The sequence below is a fragment of the Motacilla alba genome, chromosome 1 (genome assembly GCF_015832195.1).
Source record: "Motacilla alba alba isolate MOTALB_02 chromosome 1, Motacilla_alba_V1.0_pri, whole genome shotgun sequence".
Classification (NCBI taxonomy): Eukaryota; Metazoa; Chordata; class Aves; order Passeriformes; family Motacillidae; genus Motacilla; species Motacilla alba.
In genome coordinates, this window is record NC_052016.1 from 12,910,737 (window position 1) to 12,933,047 (window position 22,311).

A 22,311-nucleotide genomic window follows, 5' to 3' on the forward strand; every position below is an offset into this window, starting at 1 on the left:
ACGGGGAAAGGCCATTTAATTGCGGGAGAAAGTTCACAACTGGGGAAGGAGCTCCCACGTTTACAGAGAGCAGCAAGTGATGTCAAAGCCTACTGGTGATGTGGCTTGTCATTCTGAGGGAGGGGCAAGCTGGGGCAAAAGCACTTTTAAAAGAGACTGAGGAAGTGAACCTGCGATGCCACCGCAAAGCAGCCCTTCAGGGAAAGCCAATTGACTACCCAGCCTCCTGGAGATTACAAGGAAGACCACCCTGAGGTGAAACAAAGGAGAGATGAGGGGGACGGCAATGAAAGGACTTGGGCTGTTCATTTTCAGTGCAAGTGAGTACTAATTTGGTTGTGTCCTCAAGGGTTGGGTGGAAGGAAACAGCACTACAAAGCACAACGACTCCAGTGCACTTTGTATGTCTCTTTTTTGTTTAGTGAAGGTTCCTTTGTGCTTATGGCCAGACAGGTGTGGGTACCATCTCTGTGCTGAATATCCACACACATCTCCCAAAACTGTTAGGAGTGGGAAAAAATGCTCGTCTTCATGAAGCTGGAAAGTATTTTTTATAAACAGTTTTCTTGGTTTCTGTTAATACAATATTTATCTCTGAAGAAGGAACTTCTTCCTCTGGAAGTCTCAGTTCCACTGCTTTTTATCCTGTCTCATATTCTTGTATCAATGTTCCTACACCTCATTCCAGGCTTCAGACCAAGCTATGCACATGGGAATTGCTTGGGGTTTTTTAAGTAAAAATCCTGAAAACCTTACTTCAACAATAAGACCCACAAAAAGGAAATTCAAAAGTTTAAAGTAATCAGAACAAGTGGATGGGCTCCACATGTAACAAATGTGACTTGGGTCATGGTTTGATGATCATTATGTAACTTGTGCAATGCCATTGGTATTCACTCTAGTTTTCCATTATTCTCACCTTTCATCCTATGCAAATTATGCTCTTTTTTTTTGCTTGATCAGAATCTCAATTTATTTCAGCAAACAAAATATTCCTGTAATTGTATTAATTGCCCTTCAGTCTGTTAATAATTACTCAGTAAGGAATGTGAAAGCAGAAATGTCACTTTGATTTTCTTCCTTCGTACAAGTACAAATCTCTAAGCAGTGAGAGAGAAAACCATTCTCACTTTTTAAAAATGTTATAAACATACAAAATGTCTCTCACATTTTTTAAAATGTTATAAACACAAAAAGTGATAATACACAAAAAAGTAACTCTAGGGCTTAAATCTAGGTGACATTGTCTCTCTAGTAGTATGTAGGCTATTTGTCCTCCTTCCTTTTTTGGAGTTCTTTCAGAATTTGCTTCCCCTGCCTTCAGATGCATTTTGAATAGATTCTGTTTCCGCTCAGAAAAAAATCCCTAATCTTTAAAGAATAAGCCACATTTTTTACATGTGCTGACTATGAAGTGAAACGTGGTGAGAAGTGGAAAGGAGGAAACAAGCCTGAGTCAGTGGCATCCCAGAATGAAACTGTTGCTTCCCTGAGAGAGGGAAGCTCTTTCTGGGATGCAGAAAGAGATGTGGGTGACAAATGAAGAGCACCAGAAGCAGTGGGATGCGAGGGTGACAGCAACAGATGAATAAGTGTGTTACAGGCTGTGCCTCACATGCAGTGCTCGGTTCAGCTGCTCCCCAACTCTGCACCAAACATGTCTGGAAGAAAAGAAAGATCTCATTTATTGTCAGATTTGACTCATCCAACTGGAAGAAGGAAAAGAAGTCTTAGAGTTGGGTGGCTCCTTCTCTGCCTCAGGGCTGCGTTTATGACCTGTCAGTGAACCCCAGCCCAGTGGAGCCAGTTTCTGAGTGATAAAAAGATAAGGAAATGGATTTTGCTCCATCTCCTAGTACAGACAGTGGTGCTTTTCACCTAAATGCAGGAAAGCATCTCTATCCAGTCACAACAAGCAAGGAGAAAGCTTTCACAGGTGTCTCTCATATGGAGGGCATAGGAAAACTGCAGTCAGAAAGAGCCTGGGGGCTGTGCAAACATGGGCCTTGCCCTGGGTGCTCCAGGGCAGGGAAAGATCTGGGAGTGGCTGCAATAAAAGCATGCTAGAAATACTTTGCCCTGGTTTCCTTCTCATAACTGTCAGCAGTTGTAAATGAAATAATCCCCAAGAGAACAGAAGCCACCCCTGCCACATCAGAGAGCAAGAGGTAAAAACACACCTTGCTAATGAACTGTGGGAGCCCACAGAACAATTCAGTCGTTGAGTTGTTGGAGTTGAGTTGTTCTGTGGGAGCCCACATAACAACTCAGTCATTGAGAGTATGCAGGAAAATGGGAATTTAGGCTAAAAGCAGATCCCTGTGCCAACTGTCCCATGGCACCCTGTGTAATTACCTGAACTGTCACCCCAGGTTCTGAGTGCAGTGACAACACAACTTTTTGGGTCCTGACACTGTTATTTTCTAAGGGACTCTTGCTCACTGCTAGTCAAGGATGTGGCAGTGCTCAGCTTGCCAATGGCATTCACTTACTGACCTGGTGCAGGGGGCTGTGTGCTCTTCCTGTCTGAAAAAGTGGGTATTCACAACCAGTTTGCAACTCAAGGTGCAATCCAGAAATCCTTTGCTCTCTCCCTTATACATTACACTTCCTTATAGATCTAACCTGGACAAAGATATGGCAGAATGAGGACCCAAAACTTGCTAGGTGGCAACTTTTCAGATGAATCCTCTCTAGGGAACAGTGACTCAGTTTTCAGAAGCAAACCTTCACCCCCACATGCAGCATGCCCCTCACGGGGGAACCCCACCTCCTCTTTCCTCCTTATTGCACCACGGTCCTCTTTGCCATGGGAGCACCTCTGAGCAGCACTTCCTTCCTTGCCATTTACAGTTTTCCCAAATGTTTTCCTCAAATGACAGTGCCATTAAAAAAGAAACAAAACCAAAACCTCAAAGCAACAAACCCAAACACAGAACCCACACAAACTGTCAGGAGAAAGCAGGTGTTTTTAACCATGGATTCCCGCAGGCATGAAGGTCACCTATGGCAGGGCAGACATAAATGTCCAGCTCAATTCTGAGAATAACAAAGACCTGCCCACCAGGCAATGATCAGACATGATGAATTAAGAGCAAGTCAGAGGGAATTCAGTGTAAAAAAAACACCTGCCCTGTGCCCTGTGTGCTTCCCCAGGGCACAGAGGGATTTCTGTTTTATTCAGCTCTCAGCTATTCCTGTGCTCCAGAGGCAGGAGCTGGAGTTCTTGAACAAAGGTGACTACTACCTTACTCATTTTTAGAAAAAACTAAGAGCTATTCTTCTCTTGTTTCTTTCAACCACTCTTTGCTTCTCTAGGTTTTTCTATTTTCAGGGATGAAAAACATGAACAGGTTTTGATTCTCTAGTACAAAATGTCACTTTTCTATGGATTTGGATCGAGGCAAGTTATTTGACAGTTTTCCTATCCTTGAAATTTGACAATATCAGTTTGTTAGTTTAGCCTGAATCCTTAAGACAGCTGATGCACTTGTAGTATCTGTTTATCTGTCTCCCTCTGTACATTCTGAACTGTCAAAGGGTGTCACTCACGCTGAAGGAGGGCTCAGAGAAAAAAAAAATAAAGCATCTTTCTAAACTCCATGGCAATATACGAGTAGGTGAAGAAGAGGGAAGCAAGGAACAGAGAGCAGAGTTTAGCTCTAAGCCATCCTGTGCAGCAGCTTCCCAGAGCCAATCAGCTGCAGCACACATCACCGCTGGCTCAGTGGGGAATGTCCTGGATGACAGGGAATGAGGGGTTATTGTGGCATCTAAGGAGGCCAAAGAGACTACCATGGAATCCAGATGTCGTCATTTTTGCTGAGTGCAGCATTTATTCTCTTCCTAGTTCTGGTGTCTGCTCACGCCCTCATTGTGGAAGCACCTGAGAAGCAAATCCAAGTGGCAAGAGGAAGAAACGCTACCCTGCGCTGTAATTTTAAAACAAACTCAGCTCCTGACAGAGGAGACCTGGTTGTCTGGAAGAAAATCAATAGCAAGGTAAACTGACTGCATAAAGAAACAGATGAGAGGGCATCCATGAAGGGGCAGGAAAGGGAAGCTGTGAGTGGGAATGGTTGTTGGAAGAAAAAGACTTCTTTCAGACTTTTTTAATCCCAGAACTGTGCAAACAGAGATGCTGAGACTAGATGCAATTTATCCCAAATCCATTGCACAACACTAGGCAAGCTCCCACCCCTCTCGGTCTTACAGCTGTTTACTGAGGATACATCACTGTATGTACTGTGGGGTTTACATCTATTAAAACATGTGAAACACACAGATAATTTCTAAAAATATATGTATATATATAAATGTATATGTCTAATACACATATCTTTGATAATATATAACAAGTTTTAAGTTGATGATAACAGTACATGAAGAGATTCTTGAGGTCTCCTACATCCATTTGAATTATTGGAAGGTTAAGAAACTAAATTTTAAAGTTCTCCTTGACTGCTTGGGAATTAGTGAGAGGGCAAGCAGCCTTTGGAAATCTCCTTGCAAGAACTGCCAAGGGTTTCTTCTCTGGAGATCCTTGCTGGGAGAGTTTGTGCAACCATAGGGCAATTTGACTGACACGGGTCTCAAACAAGTCTTGGGCTGTCCTCTCCTCGTGGTGAGGAAAGCCCCAGCAAAAGAAATCAGTTGTCTCTGATTTAAGATAAGGCATGAGAAGGGGACTCCAGATGGAAACAGAGATCCTTTTGAATTTCTACATTTTTCTTGGCTTTTTCCCAAACTGCTGCAGTTTAAGGTCCTCTTTTCCAAGCTGCTCTTTAAGAGCGGGCTGATTAACCGAGTCAGATGGCAGACTCACACAGAAGAAACAGGGACTGATGCTGTGCCCTCCCTCTGTGCCAGGTGGATGCTGTGACGCGGTACTTTGATGGGCTCGTGCAGTACGGGGAGGGCTACGACCACCGCATCCAGTTCAGCGGCGACGTTGCCAGCGGGGACATCAGCATCACCATCGGTCCCGTGACCATGGAGGACAACGGCACCTACGTCTGCAGCGTGCGCCTCCGGGCCGACGCGCCCCGCCAGTCCGCGCTCCTGGATCTCTTTGTCCTCGGTGAGGGGACACGGGCAGTGCCACACCCCTGCCAGACACACCTGCCCTTCCTCTGATGTCCACATCGGTTTAAACAGATTTTCAAATAGCAAAAAAAAAAAAAGTTGTCATCCCAACTCCACCTCTGGTCTTTTCCTACTCCTGTGGAAGGACGCTGGGATGCTTAGAGCAGGCAAATCCCTCAGACACCCGGCTGTAGAAAACAGCCCTTAGAGCTGTACAGCTCACTTTCCTAATAATCCAGACATCATCACAGGGCTTTCCTCATCCCCCCTGTGGCCTGTCATACTCCAGTTACCAAAGGACGGGTCACCTAACACTATTAGGCATATCCCAAAAAGCATCTTGCAATTCCTTCTTGGCTTTCCAGTGCCAAAAAGGAAGAAACAAATTAAAAACAAATTAGCTCCAAATTAACTTTAAGTTCCTTTAAGAAGAAGGTGGCAGGTGCAAGACCAGCCTCTGCTTGCAAGAATAAAAACCACAGATGCAGATGGGCTGAAATAAGAAACTACTTCTGATTAATACAATTTTCCTCTTTTCTTCCTTCAGTTGCACCATCCAAGCCTGAATGCAAGATTCTGGGGACACCAGAATATGGACAGACAATCAACCTGACCTGCGCTTCTCACGAGGGCTCCCCAGCACCCAAATACACCTGGAAAAGCTTCAATGTGCAAAATGAGCCCCGTCTGCTACCATACACAGAAGGTATGGGAAATCCAAAGACATCAAAGCGTTGAGGTCTCTGCAGTTGAGGGCTGGAAAGATTCTAAAATGCAAATACAAAAACACTCTTTAAGACTTATTCCAGGATGTTCTCTGAATAGGACTTTGACAAGTTGTCCTTTTGATAAAAGACATGCTCAGAAGTAATTTAGCAGAGGGAAAAGGACTCTTACTTGAAGTAAGAACGGTCAGAAAGGCTTTAACTTCACCTCTCCCCTAGTGAGAAAGCTGGATGGCTCTGGAAGCAGCCAGAAATAATTTCTCAGTTGCTGGGAGTAAGGTATAACATGAGGAACAACACTAAGTTTTCTATCTGTCTTTACATGCCAGCTGGCTTGACCATGGGCAGATGTCTTTCTAAAGTGAAGGAAACAAAAGCTGGCTCTGGAAGCTTTCTCTCAGAGATAACCCCTCACCTAGAGGAAGGAAGCATGAGAAAGTTACACCATTGCTACTTTGCATGAAAAAGGCTTCTGGTTCTTTAGAACTGACACACAGGCCCTACCATTTTATTTCCTTTTGTTTTAAGTCAGAATCTGGAAGGAAAGAGGAGCTGAATTTCCTCAACAGGACCTTGACAGAATTATTTACATAGAAATGAGGGTTTAATACTCTTTTAAGTGTATCAGTGACAGAGGACTCGGATTTATTTCATTAAACAATTTTGCTTTTTCTGGCCTGTCCAGCTTCAGGAAGACTAAGTGTCTGTATCTACCCTTCCTGCTTTAAGGGAAGTAAACTAAAGATGATGATACTCCACAGGATATTCCACACTCAGAGCCCATTCTTCCATAAAATATGTATCACCAGGGGCAGGAACTTTATTCATTTCACTGGCCACTAAGTGGTGCCAGCGCATCACGCATAGCCCTGAGCACAGCGGGACTTGTCACAGCGGCAGCTTCTGCTGTCACCCTGTTCTTTCCCGGGACAAGAGTCTGTGCTGGCACATTCCCACCTCATTTCTGCTTTCATCGGAGCGCCCATGGCCAAGCCCTGTGCCGACTATCCCCAGGTGCCCCAGGTTGGCTGGGCGCCCTATTGTCACTACAGGTAATTGTTAAGAAAGTCCCACTGCTGCAAAGTGTGCAGAACCCTCACAGGAGACACTTCAGAGCTCACAGTACCTAACCCACATTTTTCCCCATTTCACTCACTCAATCACTTTTCTAGACTGAGATTTTGAGAGCTACAACCATCATGCACAACCTCTCACCAAAAAAAAACCAAAAAACAACCCAAACAAAAACAAAACCAAAAAAAAACCACCAGGAGGGAGACCGGTAAATACAAAGACTATGTAGAGACTAAAAAAAAATAAAATGAAAAATCAAGCAAGCAAGCATATGGCCTGTCATTTCTCAGTTTACATGCTCTTCTACTATCTGGCACTAGGTGCCAGCAAATCCTAAATATAAAAAAGTGATATCCCAGGGAAACAGGAAAGTCATTAAAAAGTATTCAGTCTTTTGCTTTCAGAGCAGGGATCTGGACCTCTCTCACAAGCAAAAAGCATGGACTACACATACCTACATCAGCTGGAGATGTCACAAACTGACTGCCTGAGCAGACAGAGCTAAGCTTCAGCCTGTGGTTCTGAGCTGGACAGAAAGCATCAGCATCACTGCAATCGAGTCACTAGAGTTCTTCTTTGTTTATTTACACAGCCTGTGTGGCTTCTCCCAGACTAGAAAACTTTTCCCCCCACTGCTAAATAATTCATATCCGAAATCCTAAGAGCTGCAGGACCTTAGAGCTTTCTCTTGTTGAATAGGTTAATTCATCAAGATGGCCAGTTCTCAGTGCCAGGTCCTGATTTGGGCATCTGACATTTCTCAAAATCTGATGCCAAAACAACAACAAAAAAAGCTTTCTCTAAGCACAGACACTTCTCTACCCTCCACCTACAATTTTCTTTCTAAAAGGAATGTTCAAATACCACATGTTCCCTGTAATCAAAACAGTACACTTCTGTTTATCCTCCCACAAATCACTCTAAATCCTAAGGATGAGCATGGCAGCTCCCAAGCAAGACAGAGCAATCCATCAGCTTTAATAACCTCTCATCACTCCAGCCACCCTGGGCTGGAACTGGAGCACTGCTGTTGCCACTTCCGTCCCTGCTTTTATTCTTATCTTTTTGTGTTCACAACAGGGCAGCAAATAACTCTGAAGAACATCTCAGCAGACACCTCTGGCTTTTACATCTGCACTTCAACAAACATTGTGGGAACGGAGTTTTGCAACATGACAGTCAGCGTTGTGCCACGTAAGAGATGGGGCTGCCTTGGGGAAGAGAAGTACCAGAGAGAACATCTCAGCTCAGAGTCAAAGCATTGAAGGAGGGGAATGTTATCATCTGGTTTCTGAACACCTTTAAGAGAGACCCTCTCCACTGGTTTACATGCTGGTAGACCACTCACCAACCCAATGGGTTAGTCCAAAAAGGATAAAAAAGCTCTGTAGAGTCAGCAATGAATTTGCAATGTCTGAAACTAAACTTAATAGACAAAGAAGAGCAGTTGTTCAGATCCAGGGGCTCTTCCCTATCAGTAGCTAACTGCTACCTAGTACAGAATTAGTTGCTGTAGTCAAACAGATGTGGCTTCCACATTTGTTTGGTGGGGGGGTTTGAAGTACAGTGATTGTGCTGATCATCCGCTTTGACATCATTACCCCTGCTAACTCCTCCCTTCCCACGCAGCATCCATGAACATAGCTCTGTATGCTGGCATCATTGGGGGAGTTGTTGCTGCCATTGTGGTGATTGGGATCATTGCCTACTGCTGCTGCTGCCGGGAAAGCAAGGACACTGACTATGAGATGACGTGAGTACCTCTCCCTACAGCAGTGAATAGGACAGATCAAGGGTTCTCCCTCCAGCATAAACAGATGAAGTGGAAAACTGGGGAGAAAAGAAATCTGGGAAAGCATGCACTGCTTTCTCCTTTCACTGTCCACCCCAGTGGCTCCCATCTCTCCTCATGGGAGATGCTCAGGAGTCCCAGACACCTTTGTGTCTTGGGCAGAACCAAATTATCCAAACCTTGGATGTGAATTAGCACACATGCTATGAAAAATAAACAAGTAGCTCCCACATCTCTCTCATCACCAGCAAGTCTGAAGTTCTGGACTTCAGCTGGGCACAGTTCTAGATCAGCTTAGAGCAGTTAAAAAATATCCTAACACAAAATTTCTTCAGCAAGGTTTCTGGCTGGTTTTGATTAACATCTCTACTCCTGAACAATGTTTTAGGGTGCAAGAAGACAGAAGTGAACCCTCCAGGCAGATGCCAACAAGGCATGAGAGCATAGGGGAGGATGTGGAGAATGCATGAATGAATGAAGAAACCATTGCCATCTCCAGGATCTGCTGAGGCACATACATCACTGCAGAAAAGAATTCAATCCCTCTTTCTTACTACAAGAAGTTGAATTACAAAATGAAAGCCAAAGGCTCTGCCTTCAAGTTCTGGGAGAGAACATTCTTGCTTCCCAGGAAATAAGTGCTTGATGTACAGTGAGCAATAACACACACTCTCATAGCAGAAAAATGCACATGGAGCACTGCTGCACCCAGTCATCCAAAAATAACCAGTCTTCCATACTTCCAGCTTTCTGAAAAAAGAAACTATCAGGTTCTATTTGGAGAACAGAGGAACAAAGCTGTTAATGTATCCCTAGATCCACGAAAGGTTTGAAGGTCACCAACTGCATTTCATCAAGGAAGGGTCATCTTGTTTACTGAGTCATGCAAATGTCACAGCTTTCACCACTGTTCAACACAGGAACTGTTTTTATGGAGGTTGAAGCAAGATGATTTTTAAAGACATTTTGTTAAATGTGGTTTTCGTATGTGTTATACATACACATATAAATAAATATATGTAAAAAAACCCCACTGATGACCAGTGAGTCTCCTATTTGGGACAACAGTGCATAATAATATCACAGATAAGGTAAGAACTTAGATGGGCAGCTGATAAGAACTAGAAACACTCTAGCAGCCTATTTACTGACAGACTCCTGAATTTTTGAGTTCCAGCTCCCAGAGCTCCTAATTTTCATTACATTACTTTTTCCTGCTGATTGTTGCATGGGCAAGTCAGAAATAGTCCATTGCTCCTGCTGCTTCTGAAAAAATGACAATGTGAGAGCATGTACATGGCAAGTACATCCTAAATTAAAAAAAAAGGGGGGGAGTGGAAGGAAAAAGGAAAAAAACCTTTTTGTTCAAAACTGTAACAATTTAATCAGAAGCACTGCATTTTATGTGCAAGATGTGTGCAAATGTGGAGGGAAATCCTACCACTGCTATCTTTGGAAGAGAATGGACTGTCCACCACCAAGGACTATCAATGGATATGAAAGCTAATTAAAAGCTTTTACTTTTTTTTTTAAGATACTTTTGCAGTAAAATATTTATCCTTTCAAAACTCATTACTGCATCTTCAACTTTGGGAGTTTCAGCAATGCCTCCCATATACTCTTTACCCCCAAACAGTTACTGTAATAAAAATCTAAAATTTAACTTCAAAGAAAGAACGAACCAGCCATCCTCCCACACATGACCAGTATTTTCTAGATTTCAAACTATGAAAACCACCCTACCAGAACTGTAATTCTGGCCTGCTTTCTGGCTGCCTTTGTTTTACATAATACTTAAAATACAATTACTCATTTGTATTAATAACAACTGCAAAGACCAACAACAGGAGTTCTTTACAAAGAACACACAAATCCAAATCTCTCTGGATAACCTGAAATGCAAGACAGTCTGAGGACCTTTTCTCATGATGCATGAGAAAACTTTGCAAAAATGGATGGCTAAAAAAGAATGCTTCACAGAGAAGCTGAAGGTAGATAAAAAAATTTGGTGCATATCTCAGAAGCAGAGCTGATATGTATTCCAGTCTCATTGCAGCAAGCAAGGATAGTGTGAATTATCTAATTACCACTGTAACACATTTCTACTATGAAACAAAAGCTATTTATTTTATAAATGTTACAGACATTAGTCAGCACAACCTGTTCCCTCCACCAGGAATAACAGTGAGGGATAACAGTGTGGATTCTCAAAGATCTCAACTGGAAAGTCCAGTGAAATTTCCCCTTGAAAATTATCAGCAGAATAATGCCCAGAATATAGCCAGAAACTGGCAGTGGCCACTAAACCACTGTAACACTCTGCTACCTGTCCCACTTTTAGGACATGTGAAGCTTAATTGCTGTTTGTCAGCTGAAGTCTTCAAGTAACACTTGCACAGTGGTCATTTTAGGCATAAAGGAAAATACAGATTAGCAGTAAGCAACTGCACTAAGTTGTCTAAAGAAACCAGGCACAAAATACAGAGGAGTTAACAAAATGACCCCCAAACCCATGAATTTAATTCTCTGCAAGCAGATTCCATAAAAACTAGCAGAGGAAAAGCAAGAGAGTCCAACTTGACAACATTTAAAACAGAACTACTTTTAGTTCTGCAATGCTAAGCTCACTTCTGCATTGAGAAATCAACTAAGTGATCGCACATGGAAATATGGCTGAGAAAATTCAGTGCTGCACCATTTTTTACCTTTTTTAAAATACCTTGGAACTACTGCATTTATTAGAATGCTTTATGTGGTTTTCCTCAACCCATTTGTTCTACCCTGTCAGCCAGAAATACACAAATACACATATTCAAACTCATGTCTTATTCCAGGGATTTCCTGCAACTGAATTAATTTCCTGCCCGTCTTGTATGTCTTTTGAAAAAGGAATAACTCCAAGAGTTACCTCTAAAATAGCCACAACCTTATGCAAAATTAAACCAGCAATAATGAATTTGGAGGGAAGATAAATTAAGCTGGTGATACTTAACTAATTCCAAAGATTTAACATATCTCTACCGAACTTCAACAACCACTTCCCGCAAAAGGCAGGAAGGAGGGAGAAAATGTATGACCAGGTAGAAAAGTAAATTCCTACTTTTTTCTTTACATAGCAATCTAGTAGTTATTAAACATAGTAAACTACTGTTTAGTTATGTTCAACTTTATTCACAACCTTATCACAGAAAGCAAATAGGCTGGTCAGGCATGATTTAGCATTGGCAAATCCATGCTCACTCTTTCCAGTCCCCCGCTTCTCTTTCATGTACCCAAAAACACATTCCAAGAGGGCTTGCTCCATGATTTTTCCAAGGAGTGCAGTGGAACTGAGCAGCCCAGGCTTTCCCAGATCCCCCTTTTGACAGATGGGTGCAGTATTGCCTCCCATTGCTGTGGACTTCCTGTGCTCTCTGTGACCTTCAAATGTGAGAGAACAGCCTCAAAAAGGTGTTAGTCAGCTTCCTCAGCATCCTGGGATGCAGCACATCTGGCTGGAAGGACTACATGGGTCTGGAACTCCCACTGCTGCTGTTCTCATCCCTGCACCCTTCCTGGAACAGATCTGCTTTCCCAACAACATCCCTAGAGCCCTGGCCAGTCTTTAGGGATTCTTCCTTTGTAGCCCACACCTGCTTCTCCCTCCCGTACATTGCACCAGGACAAGGATGCAGCCACAAGGTCCCTGTGAAGACAAGAGTCTCCCAATCAATCTCCCTGCATTCCTGGATTGCTCTTGTGTTTGGGAAACACTGTCCTTAATGAACTGCCAACCTTAATGCTCCTTTACCCCACAGAGTTGGCACCAGGGATTCCACCCCTCCCCATTTACCACACAACCATCAAGATTTGCTCTCACCACTTTCCCCACTCTTCTCAGGATCTTGGGAAATATTTCCAGTATTACAGACACAGAAAGGCTGGTGCTGCCACAGTCTGCTTCAAGATTCAGTACAATGCACAATTGACAACTTGTCAGGAAGACAGGAGTTAATTATTTCAGCATCCTTGTTGCTAGAGCAACTGCACTCCTTTTCTGTTTATTTCTACCAACTGTTCCAGGAAAGACACCGAGGCAATGTTCTGGCTGATGAAGTTCACAATACAATGATCAAACCTCCAAGACTAATTCTGGATGTGTTAGAGCTCTACTAAAATTATTGCAGCCCAACGAAAGGGCATTTGTAACTTCTGCTGCACTTCACCTGTTCACTAGGGATTGAAGGGAATTATTTGAAAATGGCAGAGAAGTTTAATGGGAACCTCTCAGACAGAACCCTGGAAAAGTGAGGGAACAGAGATAATGCAGGGTTAGATTAATAGAAGTGTTTGCCAATTTCTTCATTTTACTAAATCATTGCAATAAAATTTATTGGCTGGCCACTGTGGGGTGACAGTGAGGGACAATAATCCTGCAGAAGTCATCAGGAGGGCAGAAACTAGATAACAAACTTGTTTTTCACCTGCTCCACCAGACTCTGCCAGAAGGAATGATGTTGTTAAAGTCTTTGCAGTCAGCTGCAGCTACTTCTATCTATCAACCAGAAAATAAATCCAGTTTCACACATATACTTGAGTGACTTCACTTTTGGGCAAAGTCTGAAATCCTTGCTAGCAGAAAGGGTTAGAACTTTTTAATTCAACTAACAGGTCCAAAAGTACAGCCCCTCTACAAGACTTATGCAGGTTTTTTAAAACTTATCAAGAAAGAAAAATACAACTATTTTACAAGAAAATCAAAACAGGGTTTCCCAGAATAGAGGTTTTCATTCACCCCAGACAAGTACTTATTCAGAAGACTCTGACCTTCAGCACACCACCACTTGACTATGACAGCTCAAGACCCAGCATCCCTGAAATGGCAGCAAGTTTCCTAATGGGGAATGACTCAGCATGGACCTCACTCTAGGCAGCTGGCACAGGACACACCGCATGGAATGAGTATCAGCTGTTGCTGTTATCCAGGATCACAGCACTGCTTCCTCCAGCCTGACAGATCCTCCACTCACAAAATCCCCACCAAACTGCTGCCTTGCTTCTATCTTTTAGGATCTGGATGAGTGACACACTGTGCAATAAAGATTTATTTTACCTTAGACACAGCAAACACTCTCTGATAACATAACAGCTATAATGCAGACCCCAGAATTGGCACAGACATCAAGAGTCAAGAGGTAGTGTGGCTTCCCTTCCCATACATCACACACTGTCCAGCTTTTCTCACACGTGGGAGGTGAGAGGGAGAGCTGCTGTCCATGTGAGAGCAGCTGGAATGCAGAGCTCCACCTGGGAACAGACATGAACCAGTCGAAGCTCTGGATAGAGAGGGGTTGGACACAGAGGACAGGCCAACATGGGTGACGTTCCAGGGAGCTGTCTGCTGCAGATGGCCCTGCCAGAGGGGAGCTCTCAAGGCCTTCTTCAGATACCTGTGAGAAGGCTGACACTCAGAAGTGACAGAGGAGCCAAGGTGGTCCCTTCTGGATCTCATTCTTATGGACAAGAAATACCTGATCAGGGATGTGAAAGCCAGGGAGCAAATTTAGCTTCAGTAACCACAAGATAGTGGAGTTGTGGATCCAAAGAGGGAGGAAAACAGCAAAAAGCAGCATCACAGCCCTGGAGCTCAGGAGAGGGCCTGTTCAGAGATCTGCTTGGAAGACTCCTGTGGCACACAGTGCTGGAAAGAGGTCCAGGTGAGCCTGGTGATTTTCAATTATTACCTCCTCCAAGACAAACAGCAAAACAAGCAGAGGTCGATCATAGAGCTCCTGATAGAACTCACCCCTGAAAAGGAAACACTCAGGAGACAGCCACAGGGACAAGTGCCTGGGGAGAAATACAGAGGTGCTGTGTGTGTGCAGTTATGGGGATAGGAAAGCCAAAGCACACCCAAAGCTGCATCTGGTGAAGCACATGGAGGGCAAAATGAAGGACTGCTGTAGGTACATCTGAGTGGGAATGGGCAGCTGGTCATGAAGGACAAGGCTAAGGCCACATTCACCTTGAGCTTTAATGGTAAGATCAGTCTTTCAAAGCAAAATTCAAATTAAAGATGTCAAAACCAGGTTTTGCTGTATCTACAGTATGTATGAGTGCTTCTGAGAGAATGCTGGAAGTTCTGCCACGTCCCTGGCTCCTGCAGTTCACTGGAAGGAGAAGGTGGACAAGCCAGCAATGCGTAAGTAACAGTTAAATTAGAAGCAGCAGCAACTGCTGCTTACTCTACGTTAACATACTCTAAACAGAATGTAAAAGAACATGACTGCAGGTCAACGTACTGATGTAGACTAGATCAGCAGAGCTGTCACTACAGTCATTGTTTTTCATGATCCTCAGACAACTGTTCTGGCCAAAACCTTTAGAGTAGCAATGTACAATTAACCACTTGTCTACTACTATTATAACAAGAGCACAAATACCTAATAACTTTGCAATGTGTGTGTTAAACCAAGATGACTTTTTACTCATTCCTGTCAGAGGAGAAGAGTCAGCTGCTCTAACAGGAGGGCAGAAAGTCAGGTCTGATGGAATCTATCAGATGTCTCCTTTACAAAACCAGCTCTTTAGCCAGCTCAACAGATGTGCTACCAAACACCCACATGCAGAGTGTTGTCACCATTATGTTTTATCCTGTGGAAGGTGCATGTTTAGAGCTCCCAGGCTGTACCACTCAAACTCTGCTCAAGAGTCTTGGTCTCTGCTCAAGAGTCTGCCCTGTCTTGGTTTTGTGTCCCCTTCACAATTTTGTCATGCAAGTGGTGATAATTTTGGCCTGATTTTGACACAGTTTGTGCCTTACCAGTACTACTCCTTGCATTTAGGAAGTGGGCTAAGGTTGCAATCTCTCATCTTTACTTTCCTTTACTTAAAGGAGAGAAGCATGACTTCATTGTGCTTGTTTTTCAGGATCTGTTTTTCCATAAGTCAAGAGTTGCAAATTGAAGAACAATCAGGGAAGCAGAGGTCCAAAATTAAAGAATTTTCTATCATCCTTCAACAGCTGTTAGGGCTCCCCCTCAAAAAATGCAGAATAACAGTATGAAATGAGCTACTTTAAGTTATGGCACAGATCTTATGATTTTCAATACGAAAAACCCCCTCTAGAGTTGTTGGTTACTACAGTAAGACAGTTACTGCCCCAGTTAACAGCCTACTGCCTACAGAACAGAATTAGATCCTCTACATCTTATGTGCTATTTTAATTTACAGGTGGTAAGGTACAGATATGCCAAGGAATCCTAATGGCATTTTCCCACTTCTGCTCACATTCTTTATCTCACTCTTGATATGTAATACATTAAGCTTAGTAAAAAGTGTTCTCATGTTTATGTACTTAACACCGAATAAGTGTTTTAACAATAATTTTTAATTGTCTCCTACATAAGAACTGAAACAAACTTTTATTGCAACAGTGAACTCTGAAAATTCTTAAAAAACAATAGTTCGTGTACATTATGAAATATAAATGCAGCAGTGCCTGTCAGTTAAGGAGATTGCACAAGACTATACAAATGCAGAAAAGCCTTTAGCACTACTTGATAGACATTGTCAGTCACTGTCAGTCTGTTACAACATTCCCAGGTGCTTCATTGGTAAATTTCAGCCTTACAGCTTTAACGTCCCTTATTTGGTGAGAATCAGCAGGCAGGACAGCAGCCTCCAAGGAAGGAAATACAGAATCAATTGAGGAAATTCAGTGATAAAGGTGAACAGTTTGGTAAGAACATAAATGCTTCAGTGATCCTAAAACACTGGAAGAAAGGGTTCAACTGGCCTTACAGCAACTGTAACAAGTTTCCAACTAAACGAGCCCTTGGCCTTTTCTGACACACTGATCAGCATGCTCAAATAAACCTCTTATTCTGGCTGCATTTTGGGTTTTGCTTACATTTGTTTTGTTGGGGTTTTTTTCCTTATTCAAGGGAACAAACCACCTCATCCTGAGTTTCAGTACCTACAAGAAATGAAATCTTCACACAGTTAGTTGCTATGGAAATAGTATTTCAAAACTGGACATCTGTTGGTACAAAATTTAGGAACAACTTAACAAAATAAGCTCTTATTTCTCAGAATCACTTGCTTAGGAGACACATGGACTAAGCACAAGGCTCAGACAACTTTTTGGGGATTAGTCCAAGCACTACCTCCATAAAAAGTAACATCTAACTTCCCTAGAAAATGTCAAGACAGTGTCCCACTTTTTTATGTGCCCCCAAATAATAATGACTGGTATCTACCCAGCCTGACTAAATTTTTGTGAAATATACCAGTTAGAATTTGAAAATTAGTCCAAAAAAAAAAAGAAAAAAACACCCAAAAAACCCAAAACTAAACCAACCCCATAACACCTACACTTCTCTTCAGTCTCTAAAGTTTGAGGGACATGCATTTCTCAAAAAGAAAACTGATGCAAGCAAAAAAATCTATGCAGTACTTGTCCCTGATGTACATAATAGAGCCTGTGCCTCTAAGAACATTAACAGATGGATAAATTTGCCACAGTATTTCTTTCAAGACATTTTATATAAAATCTGCTTTTTTACCTTGAAAGACCACTCCAAATTTTCATGGCTAAAACTGATATATTACAGCAAACTTTTGGGACTACTGACTTTTAATCAATTCCCCTAGGGCAGCCCTTCACACCTTCAATGCTTTCTCCCCTGCATCAGTTTTTGAAGAAAGACTGTTACACACTGAAATTCCATCTTCCACATGCAGGAGATGGGAAGGCTATGAAAAAAAGAAATAAAGCAAAAAGTTTAAGTGGTTTACACACTGGTCACTAAAGCATTCCTCCAATTCAATTATATTGATTAATCAATCTTGAATTTGCACTCTATTCATTAAGAAATACAACTAGTACAGCATGCAGTTTTAAAGATGTGACTATCAGGTCCTTTCAAAGTAAGTCTTCCTGTAGATAATGAACAAGATTCTTAAAACCCACTCAATAGTTTTACCATTCTAACAACTTGAACTGTCAAGGTTTGCACAGAAGATGAAAAACTGCAGTCTGGAGAAACTAGTTATCTTAGGGAAACAAAGAAAATTAGAATTTACAGCTGTCCTGGATGTGAAAGAGATTTTCAATTACTGAAGGACTTGGATAGATCAGACGCACTTCTCAGCAATCGAATAACTCCTCTTCCTTGTACAACACTTGTTCCACAAGGGGAGGTCTTCACACCACATGGAGAATCACCTAATAAATTAAATACAGTTTGCACATCAAATCAGCCTTTAAAGTTTGCATAAATTAATGGAATTGTTCTTCATGCTGTGGAGCTGAACCTATTCAACAGCTCTGATACAAAATGTCAAGCAGGTCCGTCCTCCACATACACCAAGACTGTAAGATCGTGATTTCCAGGTGGAACAGAGTTTAACTCAGCATTGATCCCTTGCATAAGATATCAAGCTGCAAACTCAGAATTCTTAGTATGCAAACCTGTTCCTCTGAAGGTTAGCCATGAAATGCCCAAACAAACTGAGCTCAGAGGCCTTCTAGTAAAAAAATCCCTTTTGCAAATAGAAACTTTAAAATTAGAGAAGTCTTTTAACTGAGTTGTGACAGAACACTTGGAACAAGGACCAGCTCAGTCTGTACATACAATGATTTAAGAGCATGGAGAGTATTTTAAACATGGCCCGGCCCCAAAGCACCTGGGCATGGGAATCGCTTCAGGTAACAGAAAAGCATAAATCAGAGAGCAACATTTCTAAGAAAAACTGAATTTTGAGAGATGTTTTTGACCCTAAGATTCTGTCCAGTAAGAAAAGGCCAGCTCTTCCTCTTAAGTCTTCAGTGTGTGAGCTGCGCACCACTTTCAGGCAACATCTAAGCCCAGAAATTTGAAAAAGTAACAATTGGATTAAGTTTAAAGAGCTCTTGCCACTAAAAAAATGTGGCAGTTTCAAACTCACAATTAGAAGGGACAAACTCTTGATCCTGTCTTGGAGAACCCAAAGGTTTGTCATATCCAGAACTCTCAGCTTTCATTTCCTGTATGAAAAAAAATATTCAAAATAAGGTACATGTATCTGCTAACATGAAATACACACCACTAGCCATCAAACCTATGGATCATGGTCAAAACCCTGCAAGTTCATCAGCCTGCCCAACATATGTCACAAAGGACAGCATCCAAAGACAAAGCAGCTCATGTGAAATTGGCAACTGGAAATAAATCAGGGTATCAATTGAAAAAATCTGACCTGGGTATGTCCAGCATCCAGTTTTGCAATCCTGGTATTTGTGCTTTGACCACAATCAGAGTCTTGCAGAGGGAGGTGAGCTGCGGTTACTGGGACTCCATACACACTAGCAAAGGATTTACTTATGCAGTAACTTGACCAAGAAAAAAAGGAAAACAAGAAAGGTCTGGCTAAGAGGGCTGGAATGCTGATGTGTGGAAGCACAGAATTTTATGTTCTTCAGCTGGCAAACAAAAGCAGCCAAAGCCTGAGATGCACTGAACAGATACCAGAGGGCAGAAGGACCTTATGCCAGCATCCCTGCATCCTTCCAAGACCACCAGTCTACTGTACAACTACACATGAAACAAAAACAGCTTCCCCACATTATCAAATGCAGCACTTAGAAGTGTGAAAAGCAACTTTTTTTTTTTCGGGGCATAGCACTCCATGATGAGTTTTTTTGAATGAAAGACTATTTATTATTGCCTTTTTAAGTTGCTGCCAATAGAGATCATAAATGGCATTTCCTCATTTCCAAACTATTTACTTTTCCTTTCTCCCCACCAAGAAGCTTACAGAACCTTATGTATCTACATTATAGTCAGGCAGTATAGAAGTTTCTAAAGTAGATATATTCCAGAGCATAATGAGAATACCTCTGAAGCCAAGCAGTGAATTTTAATGTAATTAACACTTTTCTCAGCATTGCAATGCTAACAAAATAAAAGCCATCATTCTGGAGTCAGCTCCTCAAGCAATACTCACCCCATTTTCTTACAGGATGCCAGAGCACAGCAGATTATATCATTCTCCTCATGCCACTTGCACCTACACGAAGTGAAGTTCAGGCTTATTTCAGAAGCACCTACTTTGTTAATCAACAAGAACAGTTGGTCTGGCCAGATGAACAGGAACAAATATTTAAAATGGTATCTTTTTGTTGCAGTGATCATGCAGTACCTTTAAAATTTCACAGAGTTCAATAGCTTTGCCTGATAGGCAGACCTTTAAGCTCTGCATAAACTACTTAGGGCAATCTCCTTCATGCTAAGGTGGGGGGCAGGGAGAAAAGAGAACCCTAAGAGACAAATGGAATTTAAACCATTTGAACCATTTCAAGCTTCCCATTAATGTGAAATAGTTCATCCTAGCATAAACATCTTCACTTTCCTCTCCAAACCTGTCTTTAGAGTACATTCTTCCATCCTCCTTAAGGTTCCCCTCTAGGGTGAAGACATTCATGGGAACACAAAACTGCCTGACTCTAAGAAGACAAAATGACAACAATGAACCCAATGGATCTTAAAATCCATATTCCAAGCAGACTTCCAAGAATAATTTACATAGTTTTTTTAAATCTACTGAAATTTAAGATCATATTATTGTTTCTTTTCTTAAATTAGTAGCAGAGGAAGCACTAGAGTCTATTTCTAAACTAACTGCATGATCACCCAATATGCTCCTGCAGCACTGCAAGCAAATATCACTTTTTCTACCAACACAGAAGAATCTGAAAGCAGGCACATTTACAGAAAGAACTAACACACCTGGTATTACTGGAGAAATCCCACAGGCAGACATCCAGTTTTCTGTACACCCAGATCTTGGATGGCTCCTTTTGGTATTTTTTCTGGTACAGTTTCATTATCAGGTCTTCTACTGTAAAAAGCTCCCAGTGGCTCTCAATGCCTAAAGTTCAGTGAAAATCCAGGCCAAGAGAACAGGAGTCACTGAATATCCTGCTCAGCTCATTTCTCAGTCAGTCCCTGTTCACTGCCCAACCTCTTATCACAGCATCAAAGCTCAAAGATATTCCAGTGGTTTTAATAAAATCTGGCTTCCTAGAAGTGGTGGGAGAAAGGAAGAGGAAGGAGCATGCACAGGAGCTCTAGCCATCAGAACCAGCTTTTATGAAAACTTTGAGACATGCATTTCAGACAAATATAGCTGTCCATGATTACACAGCCCTTATTTCTAAGGGTAGGAGGGGAAACGGATAGACAAAAATGATCCATTTCCTACCTGTTATGCTGGCCATTCGACCAAGACACCAGTTAATTCGGAATCTGTCATTAGACTAGAGGAAAAAAGATTTCTGTAATGTCAAAGGAGTACAGTATAGACTTCTGACACTTCCATGACTTCTGTCCAGGTCTGAAAAAGCCACCTCCAAACCTAAATTTTTTGTGGCACTGAATGCAATCTCCCTGACGACTATCTTGAAGAGGACCCATATTTCATGCATACTTCTTCAGAGCCCTCTGTTTATGGATGGAACCCACTGTCTTGTCCCTCCCTACTTTTTAAAGATTAGGTTTGAATTCAATTGAAACATAATAGACCTGTTATGAAACTTAAACACCTCTGAATCCTAACATTTTGTTCGGTTGCCTGGAAAATGAAACTTGAGCGAAAATTTAAGACACATGTTATTCTCATGGGGAAAAGAGTCATGAAAATGTAAAAATATCCTTTCAAAAAAGCAGGATTTATGACTATTATTGAGCACATCCAATTTAAGTGAAATCTTAGGAGCCCTTAACCAAAGTCATAACAATGTCAGAGAACAAAAGACCCTGTTCATCAGTAGATTAGAGCCAGAAGTGCAGGCTGAAAATAAAAAAGGCAGAAAATTAGGTCTCTGCTTCATAAAAAGGTTGGCTTCTAGAGGCCATTTCTTCCTGCATGGAACTGGGACACTTTGGAAAAAGTGTCTTTCCCCACTTATATACACACTGATTAGGTTTTAGAGCGAACTCTCTCCTTAGTCATCCAACAGGAGTGAAAGCAGAAGTGGAGGTTTAGAGCTGTGACCTTGGCCATACCCTGCAGAAGAAGCGAGGCTGAGCACCCCTGGCTGGCTGGGCAAACTCAACAAGTTCCCGTAGGACAACTGCATAACAAGAACGAGGAAGGTGAAATCCAGATATAGGGATCTTATGGGTTTCATCACCTAATGGAGTGGGGAAGGGGGACAGGGAAAAAAACAAGAACAACAACAAAAGAACAACAAAAAAAAAAAATTGTGAGAAGTCCAGTTTCCTTAAAAGATCCAGTTCCCTCCTCCTTTTTATCTTCCTGTATACATATATGTGTATATATATATATATATATGCACACAAAAACACCCACACACACCCCTCTCTAAACACAGGGTCTGTGTTTAAGCTACCAAAACCTTGCTTCTGTCAGCAGCTCTGGGCTGTGAGCAAACGCTCACACTCCTGCCCCTTTTAAAAGGCCATTATCCAAGTATTAGATGTACACAGGCCAAGTTCGTTCCCTCTGTACACAAGGAGAGGAAGTGTCCTAACAGAAACAAACTGGAGTCTATAAACATTACTGAGAGTCACAAAGGAAACAGGCAGGCCAAGTCAGACACAACAATGGTGTAGATATTTTGATTTTGTAATTATATGCCAAGCTGCTGAA

The 22,311-nt window shown here is 42.0% G+C and overlaps 2 protein-coding genes across 4 annotated transcripts in view; one reads left to right on the plus strand and one right to left on the minus strand.

Moving 5' to 3' along the window:
* Positions 1-16,993, plus strand: GPA33 (glycoprotein A33). Its single transcript, XM_038152624.1, has 7 exons — positions 1-320; positions 3,851-4,002; positions 4,870-5,080; positions 5,633-5,791; positions 7,965-8,078; positions 8,514-8,637; positions 9,065-16,993. Exons 1-7 carry the CDS (start codon positions 272-274, stop codon positions 9,144-9,146), a joined length of 891 nt encoding a protein of 296 aa, XP_038008552.1. The 5' UTR covers positions 1-271; the 3' UTR covers positions 9,147-16,993.
* The window catches only part of MAEL (maelstrom spermatogenic transposon silencer), an 11,988-nt gene continuing 5,693 nt past the window's right edge, over positions 16,017-22,311 (minus strand). Inside the window, exons 6-12 of one of the 3 annotated variants that reach the window (XM_038152591.1) lie at positions 21,705-21,832; positions 20,902-20,956; positions 20,427-20,568; positions 19,645-19,707; positions 18,898-19,030; positions 18,607-18,685; positions 16,017-17,884 (exon numbers count right to left, since the gene is read on the minus strand). In XM_038152591.1, the coding sequence (XP_038008519.1) occupies positions 17,769-17,884; positions 18,607-18,685; positions 18,898-19,030; positions 19,645-19,707; positions 20,427-20,568; positions 20,902-20,956; positions 21,705-21,832 (716 nt within the window). In that variant the 3' untranslated portion in view covers positions 16,017-17,768. The remainder of the gene's footprint in view (positions 17,885-18,606; positions 18,686-18,897; positions 19,031-19,644; positions 19,708-20,426; positions 20,569-20,901; positions 20,957-21,704; positions 21,833-22,311) is intronic. The other 2 variants (XM_038152601.1, XM_038152610.1) reach the window with 2 other exon arrangements.

Bases quoted from the DNA above. Each gene is read 5' to 3' on its own strand.
- GPA33 (XM_038152624.1), top strand. From the start codon at position 272: ATGAGGGGGACGGCAATGAAAGGACTTGGGCTGTTCATTTTCAGTGCA. The intron at 5,792-7,964 runs GTATGGGAAATC...TGTTCACAACAG, and splicing joins TCTGCTACCATACACAGAAG to GGCAGCAAATAACTCTGAAG. The intron at 8,638-9,064 runs GTGAGTACCTCT...ACAATGTTTTAG, and splicing joins GACACTGACTATGAGATGAC to GGTGCAAGAAGACAGAAGTG.